At 32.6% G+C, this 14,735-nt stretch overlaps 1 protein-coding gene across 1 annotated transcript in view; it reads right to left on the bottom strand.

The window, feature by feature from the left end:
- LOC117120104 (polypeptide N-acetylgalactosaminyltransferase 2-like) overlaps positions 1-14,735 on the bottom strand; it is a 96,044-nt gene that overhangs the window by 37,197 nt on the left and 44,112 nt on the right. The window contains exons 3-5 of the mRNA XM_033265115.1: positions 12,493-12,594; positions 4,425-4,492; positions 1,030-1,095 (exon numbers count right to left, since the gene is read on the bottom strand). Coding sequence (XP_033121006.1) covers positions 1,030-1,095; positions 4,425-4,492; positions 12,493-12,594 — 236 coding nt within the window. The remainder of the gene's footprint in view (positions 1-1,029; positions 1,096-4,424; positions 4,493-12,492; positions 12,595-14,735) is intronic.

Raw genomic sequence — 14,735 nt, 5'->3', positions numbered from 1 at the left:
GATTTTCTAACGATGAGACTCATTTTGTAGTGAGACCTCACATATAAAGAAAATAAACAAAACATCATGATTAAATTAACATTAAACCCTTGTGAATATATAAAATCCATTTAAAAAAATTAATTTCAGATATTCTATTTTAATGGAACTCTATACATATTTTCATACATATAAATATTTTTATGCATATATTTCTATACATATTTTCCATTCATGTTTAAGAGGCCAGACTAACTGCAGTACTATAGTAGAATAATTCATTCAAAATTTTGAAATAAAATTTATTTGCACTATGATATTTGATATCATATTGACATTTTACAATACTATGATTTATTATGACATTTTTAGTGGGCGGAATGTAAAACCTTATTTGCATTTATTATAATGTTATTTCGACGAAAAGCATCGTTGTTGATTCAAATGATCTCATACAAATCTATTAATCAAATTTACAACCACTTAATTTGATCTGATTAGGCACAAGGGCCAACGAAGCCCATTCGGCAAATAATCAGTCTTGTACTGTTATTCAAGATTACGCAAATACAACACGTTAACAAGACTGAATTAGATTTTTATTTTATTTGATGTAAAATTCATCAAGGATAACCCACTGAAGTCCCTAGCCTATTTCCAGTGTGGACATTCTAGTGGTAAACTGAACAATACAACAAGAGATGAATTCCCTTGCTCTTTTCTAAAGAGTGTACTGCGTTCTTAAATGTGGATGTGGCCATACATATTGAACACAGAACCAACAGTTTAAACGTCACATTCAAAAGATGGTGCGTAGTGGGAGGTACTCGATGATTAAGTAAGGGAATGCTACAGTAGGTCAAAAAAAAGGTAATATGAGTAGATTTTTAAGTACTTGAATTTAATTTTTTTTTGGTACAGGCATTTCAATGGGGATGATGTGGAGATGATGTGTGGGGAAAGCTTTTTATTTTGGGGTGGGGAAGGTGGGTATGCACAACTACTGGATACACCAAAGGAAATAATACCATTCTTATACTCTAGACATACCTTCTCTTCTTTCATTCCGTAAAACTACAACTTTTTCAATCTGTTGAAGCTGCTGACCATCCTGGGCTAAAAATATACAAAGATAATTAATGAATTTATTACATTTGATTTCGATCATCAGGGAAACATTATTTGATTAAGAGTAATAAAAATAATTACAAGTAATTATAATAATTCATTTATTTCCTCTAATTCACACTACAAAACATAGGAACAAGTACCTATGACAAAAATGTTTAGGTAATCTGCCAAATATTACATACTGTTGGTTTGGAACAAACAAAAAAAAAGTAAAAAATAATAGTTCTAAATTTCTATGGTTTAATCTTGCAAAAGAAAGGTAAAATTAACAACCAATGTTAATGGGTTATTTTGATTACTGTTCTTCAGTTGGTCACCAATGCTATCCTGTCATAATAGGTACGACTACTTTGTCATTGTATTATGTAAAAGCAATATATTGCTATAGGGAAAATTATACCCATTTTTTTTATTTGGTTCATTTTTGCACGGGAAACATAATAAAGAAATTAACTACTGTCAAAGCTTGCTTTACCGCATGCAACTGAAATACAATCTACCCGCATTTCATCTGTGTTTTCAAACAAGATTTTCTTTCTTTAACCTTCAACTTGACGGCAGATAGCATTACACATAAAGTATATTTATTTTCATAACGTTGCGAGCCACGCAACTAATTCGTGTTCATTAAAAACAGAATGTTGAGTGTTTCGAATACAATTTGACACATTCAATGAACAAACTCTATTTAATTTACATTCAGAATAACACCTTGCACAACTGCCAGTCAACTCGTTGGATATCATCGTTATTAATTTATAACTTTGACGACGAAACCGAGAAGCACTTTCCTTTGATGGTAAAGGTGAAATTGAATCGCCAATCAATAGAAGTGCTTCTTCCATAACATTCATTATTCGACATCAACTTTTGTACAGATACCTGTTAGTTTTACTGTGTTTAGTGAAAGATGTATTTTATGTCTTAAAATCGAGAAAAAAATTCTCAAATTTTAACAGATAATTTTATCTACTTTAATAGAAATTGGACTGCTTTCTGTAAAATACATTTTGAAGTTTTTGTTTGATATACAGTAATGCCTTTTGATGATTTAACATTTCATGGACTGAAGACTAAAAAAACACAAACCGGAAAGAAAGTGCATTTAGCTGAAAATTACCCAGACTGGTAAAACACAATAGATGTCTATGCTGGTTATAGATACCCAGATTTACACAAGTGACTTTGCCGACAAGGTTGACTGAATGTGGCTTTTCCCTCTTGTTTATATTATAAGAGATGCTTTTATTATGTTGTGTGCTTAAAAAGAACCAAAAGTCAACAGCCACTTGTTTGCTATTGGGCAAATCCTACAGTACCAGTTAGCCAGTGGCGGCACCAGCGGGGGGGGGGGGGGAGAGTATGCCCAACCCATCGGACAGGTCAAGCCACCACCCCCCACCAGTCAGAGCTTGTCGGGCAGTCGGACAAACAAAAAAAAATACACTAGTCCTAATGAAATGAAATGCATATTTATTGAGTTGAGTTTGAGAGTAGACAATTGTATTTTATCAATTTTACATTTAAAAGTAGTTTTCAAGTCTGAGAGTGCCATTTCCAGCCATCCAGAGGTCCCTGTTAAAAAAAAAAACTCATTACAGACCGGCTTGGTCAAAGGCCCTCAGATAGCAATGCGAGCTGAAGTTATCCTTATCCCACTCAGCCTGCCTCTCAGACAGCTTAATCCCCCACCCACCGAGAAAATATAATACACTGCAGTTAGCCACTGTGTGTTTCCAAGTGAACATTTCCCATGAAGAGTAAACAGACTTTAAAATCTTCCTGAGGGCATCCTACAACTCCCATTGCTGAACTTTCTCAGAATGATCCATGATTACATAAATTTATGTGACAAATTTATAGGATGTGCCCATATTTGGTCACTATGATGTCATATTACACCCAAATATATGATCCAGTATCAAGGGTCCAAAGACCAGTACTACCAACACCAGTACTGTAAATATGGGCATATCACAGTTATTTGTCAAATAAAATTTGATAGTGTGGACAGAGCTTTAACAATGCATGCATAAATGTAAATCCAAGTGTGAACAGAGGTCAAAATTGAATCCAATGTAAACATGGCATAAAAGTATGTAAATTTAAATAAGAGTTGACAAAATATATATTTAAAAAAAAAACAATTCCAAAATGCCACCCAAGATTATATAAATAGGAAATTGTGTTTAGTGGAAATCAGTTGTTTTGTAATTTTCAGCGAAAATACACTTTAAATATATTTCCTTTTAGTCTTCATGCCCTTAAAAAAAACCTATAACTGGGGATAAATGTCTTGATCTCAATTTAGCATATAAACCTACAAGTAATCTGTTTTCATAATGCTGGCAGGTATAAGTACTCTTATCATTTACAGTAAATTGGAAGCTAAGGTTTTTTTATTACATCAAATTATCATTTTGACTCGTATACATTTAAAGATATTCTGTCTTTTTTGAGCTCCCAAATTGTAAAAAATATAATATTTGAATTGTTAAGTTATTACCTTTTAATTGAAAATTAGTATGAGAAAATACTTTGTAACCAATTAAATGCACAAATTCTATATATTTATGTTGATTTAAGTATTTTTTAATTTTTACTTTTCATTTTTTTCTATATATTACTTGCATGCTGTATTAAACCTATCAAAATTGGTTGGTAAATGAATCTAAGGATTTTTGTAGTACAGTAGTCCGTTAATAAGCCATAATGTGTTTGATCATTCTTTGATCAACGGAAGTTAATAACTTGATTTATTTTGATGAGTTTTTAAATCTTTCAATTATTTGTTTTTTTTTTAAATTTTCTGGATTGTATAATAGACAATATATATAATTTTAAGGAGATTTATTTATTAATTTTTTTTCTTTATATTTGTGTAAGTCTACTGATTTTCGTAGAGTTACAAACCAAAAGAAAAAAAACAACACACAAAATAAAAACTTTTAATGACAACACAAAATAAGGTCTAAAAAATGAATAAAAGATGTTAATAACTTTTTTACTTTGATGACCTTTCTAATATTTCAATTATTTGTTTTTAAACGTTTTCTAGATTGTATAAAAGACAATATATAATTTTAAATTTATTTTATTTTTAATTTTTTCTTTATACTTGTGTACTGATTTTTGTAGTTACAAACCATGTATAGAAAAGAAAATAAACAACACACAAAATATGAACTTTTAACGGCAAACACAAAATAAGTGCTAAAAAGAAATAGAAGGAGAGCCCTAAATCTGTCAGTTTATATAATTTTTGTAGCTTAACAGAAATAAATTATGTGACTTCTGCTGTCAGAACTACTTACGATCATCACTGAAATCATCAACTAATATAATTTCCTTGATTAAATGTGGTGGGCTTCTTCTTAAAACACTGCAAGACAAAAGACAATATAATTTATTTGAATTTTGTAAGAAGAAATTCAATTCTGATTAAAAAAGAAAATCAATTAATTCATTCATATTGAACTATTTCAAATTATTTGTAATGTTTGAATGTTTAGAAAAATCAATAAACATATTATTTAATGGAGTTTTTCAATTATTAATGTATTGAAAATACAATTATTGCCATTATAAACAATATGAAAGACGTTAAATAAAAAAAAAAAAAATGCTTAACTACAATATGTTTGTAGAATGAGGCATAAAAGAAAATTTTAGGACATAAACACAAATTACTAGCTTAAGAATTAATAGAAATATTATCGATTTTAATTTCAGAGCACACACTGCCAAGCATGACAAACCTGGGGCGGACTACAAATCGTTGTCTGTAGACGGTCTGCAATACTTAGCTTGCATTATTCGTCACGAAGCTGGAGGCTACAATTTGTATTATACGCAATGTGCTTTACCTTCTTTAACAAAAAAAAAAAGATGAGGATCTATAAAACTGATTTCCCATTTTAAAATGAGAACCCAATGTTTTGAAATACATGACCTACATAAAATATTAGATAGGAAAATAACCTTTTTGATTAAAACCACGTAAAATTGTAACTAGTTTTTTTTTCTGCTGATAAAGCTAAGCATACGCTTAGATAATTCTTTAATAGTTCTGCAACATGCTTACGTGCGAATGTGCATGACACAACGCTAAACAAATGTGTTAATACTATGTGCATTATGGTTAACAAAACAGTCGCTAAGACAGTCGTATAGCAATGGACTATCATAAGACTGTCTTTATATTACAGATGACTAAAATAAACCAGTTATGACTAGCTTTCGAAGACTACTGTATCTGCATCACACGTAGGTTATGAAGCCAATGGATATTTTTAATTAAATTTCAATAATTACAATTTTTTATTACATTGCTAATATTATATTGCTTTCTACATATAAAAGCATCTTCAATAAATTGATTTAATTGAATGATTGGTTAATTGTACAATAAAAATATATGGTTGATAAAATGGCCGTGTACAGTGACCACAAACATCATTATTTATTGCCACCTAAAAAACTTGAAGCAAATGATTTTAAAAAAAAAATCACAAAGCTATCATATTTCAATCAGTTACTATGAAAATAATTTAAATTGCTGGCAGAAATTCAAAGCAGGCTACAGAGGAAAACAATTTTTTGGTACGTTGTGGGATCCTTCTGGAGGTGAATTGGGAAGTACACCGGGAGACAATCCCCTACTCTTTTCTGAAGATTGTACTGCGTTCTTTAACAAGCACATGGGGCATAATGCACACAGAGGTACATTTATTTTTGTTGCTTGATGAAAAAAAAAGACTTGTTTATTTTTTTTATGCATGCAAATTTTGATCATACATTAATTTTCGCCTAATCATGTTTTATTTCCTTCTCCCAACAAGCATGGCTGCACGTCATATTTCAAAATACTGCCATCATAGTAGTTAATCAATATTTCATTAAGATATAGTTCAATTTTCATAAGCCTCACAATATTGTTTAATCGGATAATTATATATATTTATTTAAAATAATGGTATGCAAGATGTGTATAAGAGACAGATTACACATATTATTTATGTATTTTTCGTTTCAGATAAGAACACGAAATCATTGATTAAATAATTAACGATATTTCTACCACTATCGCATAGGCCTAGATAGCCCCTGAACATGTGCTGTTGGAAAAACCCAAACCAGGAAGTCGTTATATGTACACGACGGTCGGCTGCCTTTAGGTCTACTCTTAATCCTTGGTTGTCGTCAGCTTGCGTCCAACATGTACACTACCAGCTGACCGGCTGTCGTGAATATAGTGCTTTTGTAATGAAACTTGGTATTTTTGTTGCTCCCCTAGAAAAATTCAGGAGCGCTATTGATTGCTCTCCTCGCATAATTTCGAGGAGCGCGGAGGAGCGCCGGCGCGATCGCGCGCCTTTTAAATCAAGGTCTGAAAGACGGTGCGCTTTTTTAAAAACTTGCGTTTCCTCCAGCCGAAACACAAGGAGAGCAGCGATGGGAATTGAACCGGGAACAAAGAGATCTCCACGGTTCAGCGCACACACAGTGGCTACCACCAGTTTTGCCGATGCTCTCAGCCACTCTCACCTTTTCTTTTCCCTAGCTTTAAGGTCGGGTATGCAGGATTATAGAAATTGTACTATTTAGATGATAATTTGGGAGAACATTTCAGTTAAAATGTTATAACTTATGAAATATGCAAGTCAATTAACTTTGATTTATGTGGCACGTAACTTTGAGACCTACAGTAATTTACATTTAACAATTATAGGTTCCATGACATAAAGAAGCTGAAGTCATTAAATTGAAAGAATTCAAGGTCTAAGAAATAATTAAGATTTTGAAAACCTAATAAATTGAGAAACTACAGGGTACAAGAAATAATTAAGGATCTGTAGTTTTATGAGCCACAGGGTCTCGGAAATGATTTAAAGCTAAAAAATTGTAAGAACTGCAGAGTCTACAGCCTGCGATCAACAGCATAAAGAAAGATACACTAAAAACCAAAGTCCAATTGGAAAGAGCAATAATGAAATGGTACAGTACACTGAAAACGGAGGTTGAATCTTAAGCAATATTTACATATTAATCATTAAAAAATCATCTGTTACCTTAGTCATGACAATTACCAAATAGATTTCTTTACAGTATATTTGGTTGCTAGGGAAGCATATAGTTTAAAAGGGGCAAAAAACTGTTTTAATGACATACTGTAGTGCTCATCTAACACAACGGAAATGTGTACTGCATGTAGTCTTATGACTGCACTTGTATGAAATTTAATTTTTAACGTTCTTGTTTATCTAATTTTGATTTTTTTGATTTTTTAATTAATTATTATAAATTTAATTATTACTGTCACTGTTTAGGTCTTTGACTTTAGTTTGACTTTGTATCTGCTCTTTATGTGTATGTTATTCTGTTTTTGTTTTTTGTTTTTTTTAAATAAAATTGTATTGTCAATATTGTGACAATTCAGTGCTTGCACTGCAAGAACAATATGAATAAAACATGAATTTAAGTAAGATTTTTTTCTCATAATTAAAACAACTTTATTTACATGTCCAGAAAAAGATTCATACTTTCGTAAATGCAGAATATTGAATATATTCCTTTTTTACAAAAACAATTCTTTTTATTTATACCAAGAAGAATGGCGTGTTTCATAAGGCTATTTTCAAACCTTATTGATAGATTTGTAACATTATGCATGGATTTTAGCCCTGAAGTTAACAATTTTTTTGAATCAAGAAGATGGAGTTTTTGATGGTTGAAAACAGTCTGGAAATGTAAAATTTGGGATTTGATGAATCAATACATTTCTATACCTTCCAATGAACACCTCTAAAGTACTGTAATACATACAAGGTTATAATACTGCCATTCCCATATTCATCATGCTGGATTCTGACAGATTTGAGTATTTTAGGAAGGGAAATAATTTAAGTAATTACGACAAAGACATCGTAACATCCTGCTGCTTGTCACCACGTGTGCTGTCTCATGTGCGTCTAAGCTAAACGTTCACCTTGGCTTGATGTCATGCGGTGTCCTTAAGGGTCAGGGATAAATTTAAATAGGCATATTCAACGGAAATGCCAGTTTTAGTCTTAAGCTAATGTTACTATGTTTATGCACTGAGGCAATCCCATATTAGATTCAGTAATAATGCATACAGTACATCATGATCTTCAGCAACAGATGTATAGTGTGGATTTTGATAAGTACTAAACAACATTTAAAACATTTTTTTAAAAAGTCAAATCCATCTGACTCAAATATACTGTTATTTCTATGATTAAAATCAATACCGTTATTTTTAATGAATATGAAATGTAGACAATTAGAGTTACTCTCTGAATTTTAATGATCGATCAATTAATTTTTTATCTTTTTCATTAAAAAAAAAATCTATTCAAAGATTTTGGCGAAAAATCCAATTAGTCACTATAACAATCTTCATTTTTTAGTCTTTTTTTATTCTTTGAACTGATAAAAAAAATCCCCATCAAAAACAGAAAAAGATAATACAGGAAAAAAGTCTTCTAACATTTGAATTCTAGAGTGTCAATTTGTGCAAATTACTTATGAAAGCAATGACATATTGCTTTCCATAAGATAATTACAAAAAAAAAAGACAAGATCACGAAAGCAAGAAAGTAAAGATACAGTACGGTACCAAATATATATCATAAACCTACCCTTTTCCATATAAAATTAAGCATGGAAAGAAGCGGATACAGTAACCTTGAAAGCCCATATGTAGGCTACAGTATTTCAGAAGTGGTGCCCACCTGAATAGACCAAGCTAAAAACAAAGCTAATTACTTGAATGTAGATTATTTGTTAAGCTTTATTTACCCATTGGGCTCACGCAAGATCAGCATCAGTTCCTATTGGAATTGAATCAACCCACACTGCAGGCCATATTGTGCATTTTGCTCTTCTTGAATAAACTGATGCAAATTAATTTTTGCGGTTGAGTCCACTAATATTAATTGGACTACACAACGATACTAAGATGAGAGCATAAGCATCTACCATATGTGACATTATCTTAGATGATAAAAATCAAAAGTACTTGTAGAATAGAAATCACAAAAATTCGAACTCGAGATAAAGCTAGATGTACTGTGTGGCAGGCCTAAATTCGGCCAATGAATCCATCCTTGCTCCGTGCGAGCGCTTGACAACACGATGCCAATTTGCTGACAGTGTCAGCCTAATCGCATCATCACTGAAAGCAATCTGTTGCCACCTCGTAGTGTGTTGCAGTTTCCATGGTGATTGGGTGTTTATGGGATTAATGTGGAAATGACAAGTTCAGGTTTCAGTAAAGGCGGGGTCAATTGAAAAGGAATGTGACAATGTAAGTATGATAGAAAAAAAAAAGAACAGCAAGACGTATGGGCTGAAATGGGCAAGAATGTTGTGTCATAATTATAAAGAAGAAATTGACAGGGAGGAGAGAAAAGAATTGCAAGTTTTAACTTTCAAAGTATTTACTTATTTGTTATTTGGCATTTATATAGCGCCTTTCCTTTAGGTTACCAAGCGTTTTGTTTTCCCTGGTCATTGGGTCGATATGTTTTTTGTGTTGTTGCCATATTGGCGCAGTAGAAGGCAACCCTACAGTTACCTGGTACCCATTTATACTTCTGGGTAGAGAGTGCAACGCAGATAAAGTGTCTTACTCAAGGAAACAAGCGAAGTTCACGAGGGATTAAAAACCCACCTCAAGTTTGGGAAACCAAACCCTTCCCGCTTCGCCCAAACCGCTTCAAAAGTAAAGTAAGAAACAATGATAACTACTTATTAGCAATACCATACTTTGCAAATGACTTTAAATTGGCTACGAACCAAATTAGATTTTCGTAAAACATCTGAATAATTGAATCGATCAAACAGTTCTACAGTTATTGTGAATATTAATTACAAGGTAGTATTACAAAGTTTCCATTTGTAGGTTGTTATATTGGGACATTTTGAAATCTTAATATGACAGTAGGCAGTTATCAATCAAAAAACATTTCTACAATCATTGTAAATATTAATTACAAAGAATTGTTGATACAAAGTTTCCATCTGTAGGTTGTTTGAATACTGTACTGAGATATTGTGAAATATTATAATATAATAACAGTAGGCAATTATCAATCAAAAAGCAATGGCAGTGTTATTAAATCACTTTTGCATGATTGATTAATGCAATCAGTTGACATCTAGTGGCATGGTACCTGTGTGTTGAGGTATTTGATGTGTACCTAGGCCATCAACATGCCTGTAATCATCACATGGATGGCCCTTTCTCACATACCTGTACTTTAAAGTTTTGTTTTTGCATTTCATAACAAAACGATTATTATGAATTACTATATTATGATAATGATTTTATTCATTCAATTAATGGATATTTTGGTATGTGACCTACAATACTGGAAATAAAAATGCTTATGAGGATCTCTTAAATAAGCAATTCAAAGTACATAGATTTTTAATTTTTTTTTCTTTATTCAAGTTTATCAAAATAAATTAACTAAATTAATATCTGTATCTTACCATCACAAAGCCTATCAACAAGGCTGGTAAAGCTTATCAACAAGGCTACTAATTCTGTATAAAGTTTACTAAAAAGAATCTATTTATAGAAACTAAATATTATTAAAAGGTTAGAGTTTAAATCTCAGTTCTCAAATTCATTTTTTATTGGAATTTCAACTACTTAATTTATGTTCTCTTTAAAACCCAGGAGAATAAATATTGAATTGAATGTATACAATGTTGAATGTATGTCTGGTGTACAATGCCAACCCGACAGCTACTAGGAATACTACAATCACAAGGGACCTATAACGCAATTGCACATTGTGTGTGTTTGCCAAAATACATCTTAATGATTAGAGAAAATAATTTTACAGTTGCTTTATACTTTCCACAGACTGCCAAGATAAACCTAGAATTATATTAAATTATAATCTTGGAATTATGTGAAATTAGGCTATTTCAATAGCATAAATATAAAAGTTTAAAGAAAGCGAGCAGCTTAGCTCATTTGAATTAACTGGAGGTAGCCATTTGCGTGCACCGAACTAAAGAATGTCTAAGAACGTAGTACGCTTTTGGCAGTGACAATCTAGTGTGTTGGACTGAGAACGCACACTCTCTCCAATAAATGTTTGCGCTCCCACAGTCACCCTCTACTGAAAGTTTTCAAAGAAAAAAAAAATAAGCTCAAGTAGTTAAAAATAACCCTAAATATCACTGTACTTTCCAGCTAGCTCTCCTCAATTAATCTAGAACTCAAACTTTTTGTGCCCCCCCCCACTATTAGTTCCGATTTTATGACCCCTGTGTACACTACTGAAACTATTTCGATGGTATAATTAGGAGATTGTTTCCCAATGTACAGTACTTGCCCGTTTCACCACCCAAGAGGACACCACTAGTCTTTTCTGGGTTATCATCGGTGTAATAAATGTAATTTTATAAGGCGCTCGTATCCATCTTAGGTAGCTGCTTGTGGTGCCATTTCCACTTGCTGAGGGCAACCTTTCATGCATTTTATGAATTTCATAAATTTTTAAATTTATTTTTTATTTATTTCACCTTGAATAAATGCAAAGAAAAAAAACTGGTAAATATTACCTAGAAAAAAAAGAGAAGAAATTTTAATGTGTTTTATATGCCCAAGGTATGGTTAAATATACTGTAACGACAGAACAAAAAAAAATAAATAAAAAGGCACACAACTTGGTTAATGAATGGTAACAAAATACCCCCAGGTATGCTAGCAATAGAGGTTCTGATACTGAAACCGCCCAAGAGTTACGCTGTGCTAATGGTGAAGGTGTCGTATGGCTGAAAATTTTTTCTGGGACAAGATAATCTCATGCCCTTGGGGGACACCTAAATAGTGAAGGGACAGAAGTTCAATCTTTAGATAATCAATTTCCTCTTTGACAGGTTCTAAAATTGCTAGAAACTGTTCTATTAAATTTTAGGAATGTTTGTATGAAAGTTAAAATAAGAATATAATATATTTTGAAAGATAATATTTTATTTTGATATAGTACATTAATCATTGACTACGTATCCCGAGCAAGAAAATGCACGTCAAATTAAAAATCTACCGAGCTCTCACCAACGGAAATGGTGGCCAAACCCAGCTCTTTCTACAAGGCAGTGTTTTAAAGATAAAATACTCCACATAATGCAGCATTATGGCAAATCTGTAAAAAACATGTCTGCCTCCAACAATGAAGATTTATCCTTATAATTAAAGCCTCCAGCACCACCATTACTGTGCGATCTGCCGCTGGTCGTACAGTACCGCATTTTCTACAACACATGTACACTGGACGTCTGTTTATAGTGCCATGCAGTTACTGGTAATACAAAATATAGATTCAAGTATGTACTCACCTGACAACTGTCCGTAAAAGTGCTGATCTAGCTTCATTGTGGAAAGTAATAATGACACTAGTGGCAGGTAAAGAATCTACATTCCAATTTAGTGATCTACATCTATAAAACAAAACAAAAAATGAAGGAAAGTTAAGAAAAATAGAAGATATTATAATTAAAATATTGATATAATTACATAATATTAGTAAAAGTCAAGTTACAATACTGATTTAACTCAAGTCACAAGCACTGATAAATTCACTTAAGTTAAGTGTTGGTAAAGTCAAATAAGTTAAAATATTGATATAAAACTCACTGAAATTAAAAAAAACTGGTAAAGTCACTCATAATGTCAAAATACTGATAAAATCACTAAAGCTAAAATACTAATAAAACAACTTAAGTTGAAATACTAATAAAGTCACTTAACCCTTTGTACCCTGCATTATTTACATCTTGCAGCACCCTCACCCGGAGTTATTTGGACAAAATATGCTTATTTTTTATTATCATCACCACCACCTCCTAGGCCCTGTACCGCTACCATAGCCATCCATCAACCCGACGCACAACTATCATCACTACCACTGCTGGCACTAGTCACTGTCGTGATCGGCCTAGCCTAGGGCTAGAAACTCACTAGTGATAGTGAGGTAAACAGTGTAGTTTCTCATACTGGTCAGGTGATTACCCCGAATAACGTCACCTGACCCGCAAAGCCGGTATACCGGCCTTTAGGGTTATTACAGCGTAAGCGCGCGGCCGTTTTTCCGGCCTTTTGGGTTCAAAGGGTTAAGTAAAAATACTGATATACTTAAATATTGGTAAAGTGTGTCTTTGATGAAATTAAACATTTTTCATAGCAGTCGGAACTATTTTGCAAGTGGTCTGGCTATTATAGCAAGAGTGGTATATTTGGCTGTGAAATTGACCCGCTACCCCTATCATTGGACACAGGATTTTAAAGGTAGTGGGATCTGAGAGCATATCCACCCCAGCCCCCACCATGGTTGGGGCTGAGGTGCAGATATTTGGAAGTATGGCACCTCTGGATGCCCGGAAATAGCAGCCGACAAACCTATGGAGTCTCTACCCCTCCGCATTCTGCTGAGACAAGATTTAAAGCACCTCAGCCCCATCATTGGGCTGACGTGAGGTTCCGAGGGACCCTGGTTCGAGAGTGGATCTACAGTTGTAGCCCTTTACGCATAAGTTGGCCGATCAGGCAAAAAAAGCTTATACAGTTTATAATTACTCTGTTACTGAAGTCCTTCCATCCATAGTAAAACTATTCCCCTTTGAACACCATTCGTACCTGTATATTTCTGAGTCAAGAATTCGGGGCCAGAAAAATTATATTTATGAAAAGGGATTATTTACTTTATTTATTTTCTATTTTACTGTAAAGTAATATAGTACCCTGTTTGATAACATTCTAGTATTCCCGAGTCTAGTTTCGGGGTAGGCCAGAATATTGATTACTAGGCCTAATTGTAGTATTATACAGATACCTGTAAAGCTAAGCAACAGTGCATTGTGCAAAGCAGTGTATTGAGATATATATAAAATATGCAATAAAACATAAGTTATGAAGACAGGATGCAATATGCAAATTGCTATGCATTATCTTTGGAAATACCGTAAAACCTCTAATACTGTAACCATAGGCGTAGATCCGGGGGGATGGGGGATATATCCCCCCAATATTTGACAAGGGGGGGGGATGGTCCATTGTATCATCCCCCCCCCAATATTTGGACTATGTATGGGATATCTATATGTCCTGATTATTTATATTGCTTGTTATGTTGTAAATTTGTTAATGTTTATGTCTTTCTGAATGTTCAATTCCTTAATTTGTACATATATTAAAATAATTTTATAAATAATTTGTACAGTAATAATAATTTGAATCTTAATTGAAATAACTAATAATTTTATAAATAATGTATTTTTAACGTTTTCACAATTCAGTTCTGTGAACTGCCAGAAATGTTTTTTTTAATGTATTTTGACTTTGTTTATGAATAAAAGATACCTTGATATAAAATGGAGCTTTACACACTTCAAAAGACTGGCACAGAAATAATTTACACTGTCTTATGCGCTTACAAAGATGGAAATTAGCATAATGTATTAATGTTGATAACAAAATTATTTTATCTGGTACCAATCTAAGCTCTTCTTTCCTTAGATGTTAGATGTGCTTGCAAAGAGAGCCACATTTCACACTGAAGGGTGTGTACGACATCAGTTATGTT

The sequence above is a fragment of the Anneissia japonica genome, unplaced genomic scaffold (genome assembly GCF_011630105.1).
Source record: "Anneissia japonica isolate Jap-2015-1 unplaced genomic scaffold, ASM1163010v1 scaffold401_len1656234_cov178, whole genome shotgun sequence".
Classification (NCBI taxonomy): Eukaryota; Metazoa; Echinodermata; class Crinoidea; order Comatulida; family Comatulidae; genus Anneissia; species Anneissia japonica.
The sequence above is the reverse complement of the archived record's forward strand: the minus strand, read 5'-3'. Positions and strand labels throughout refer to the sequence as shown.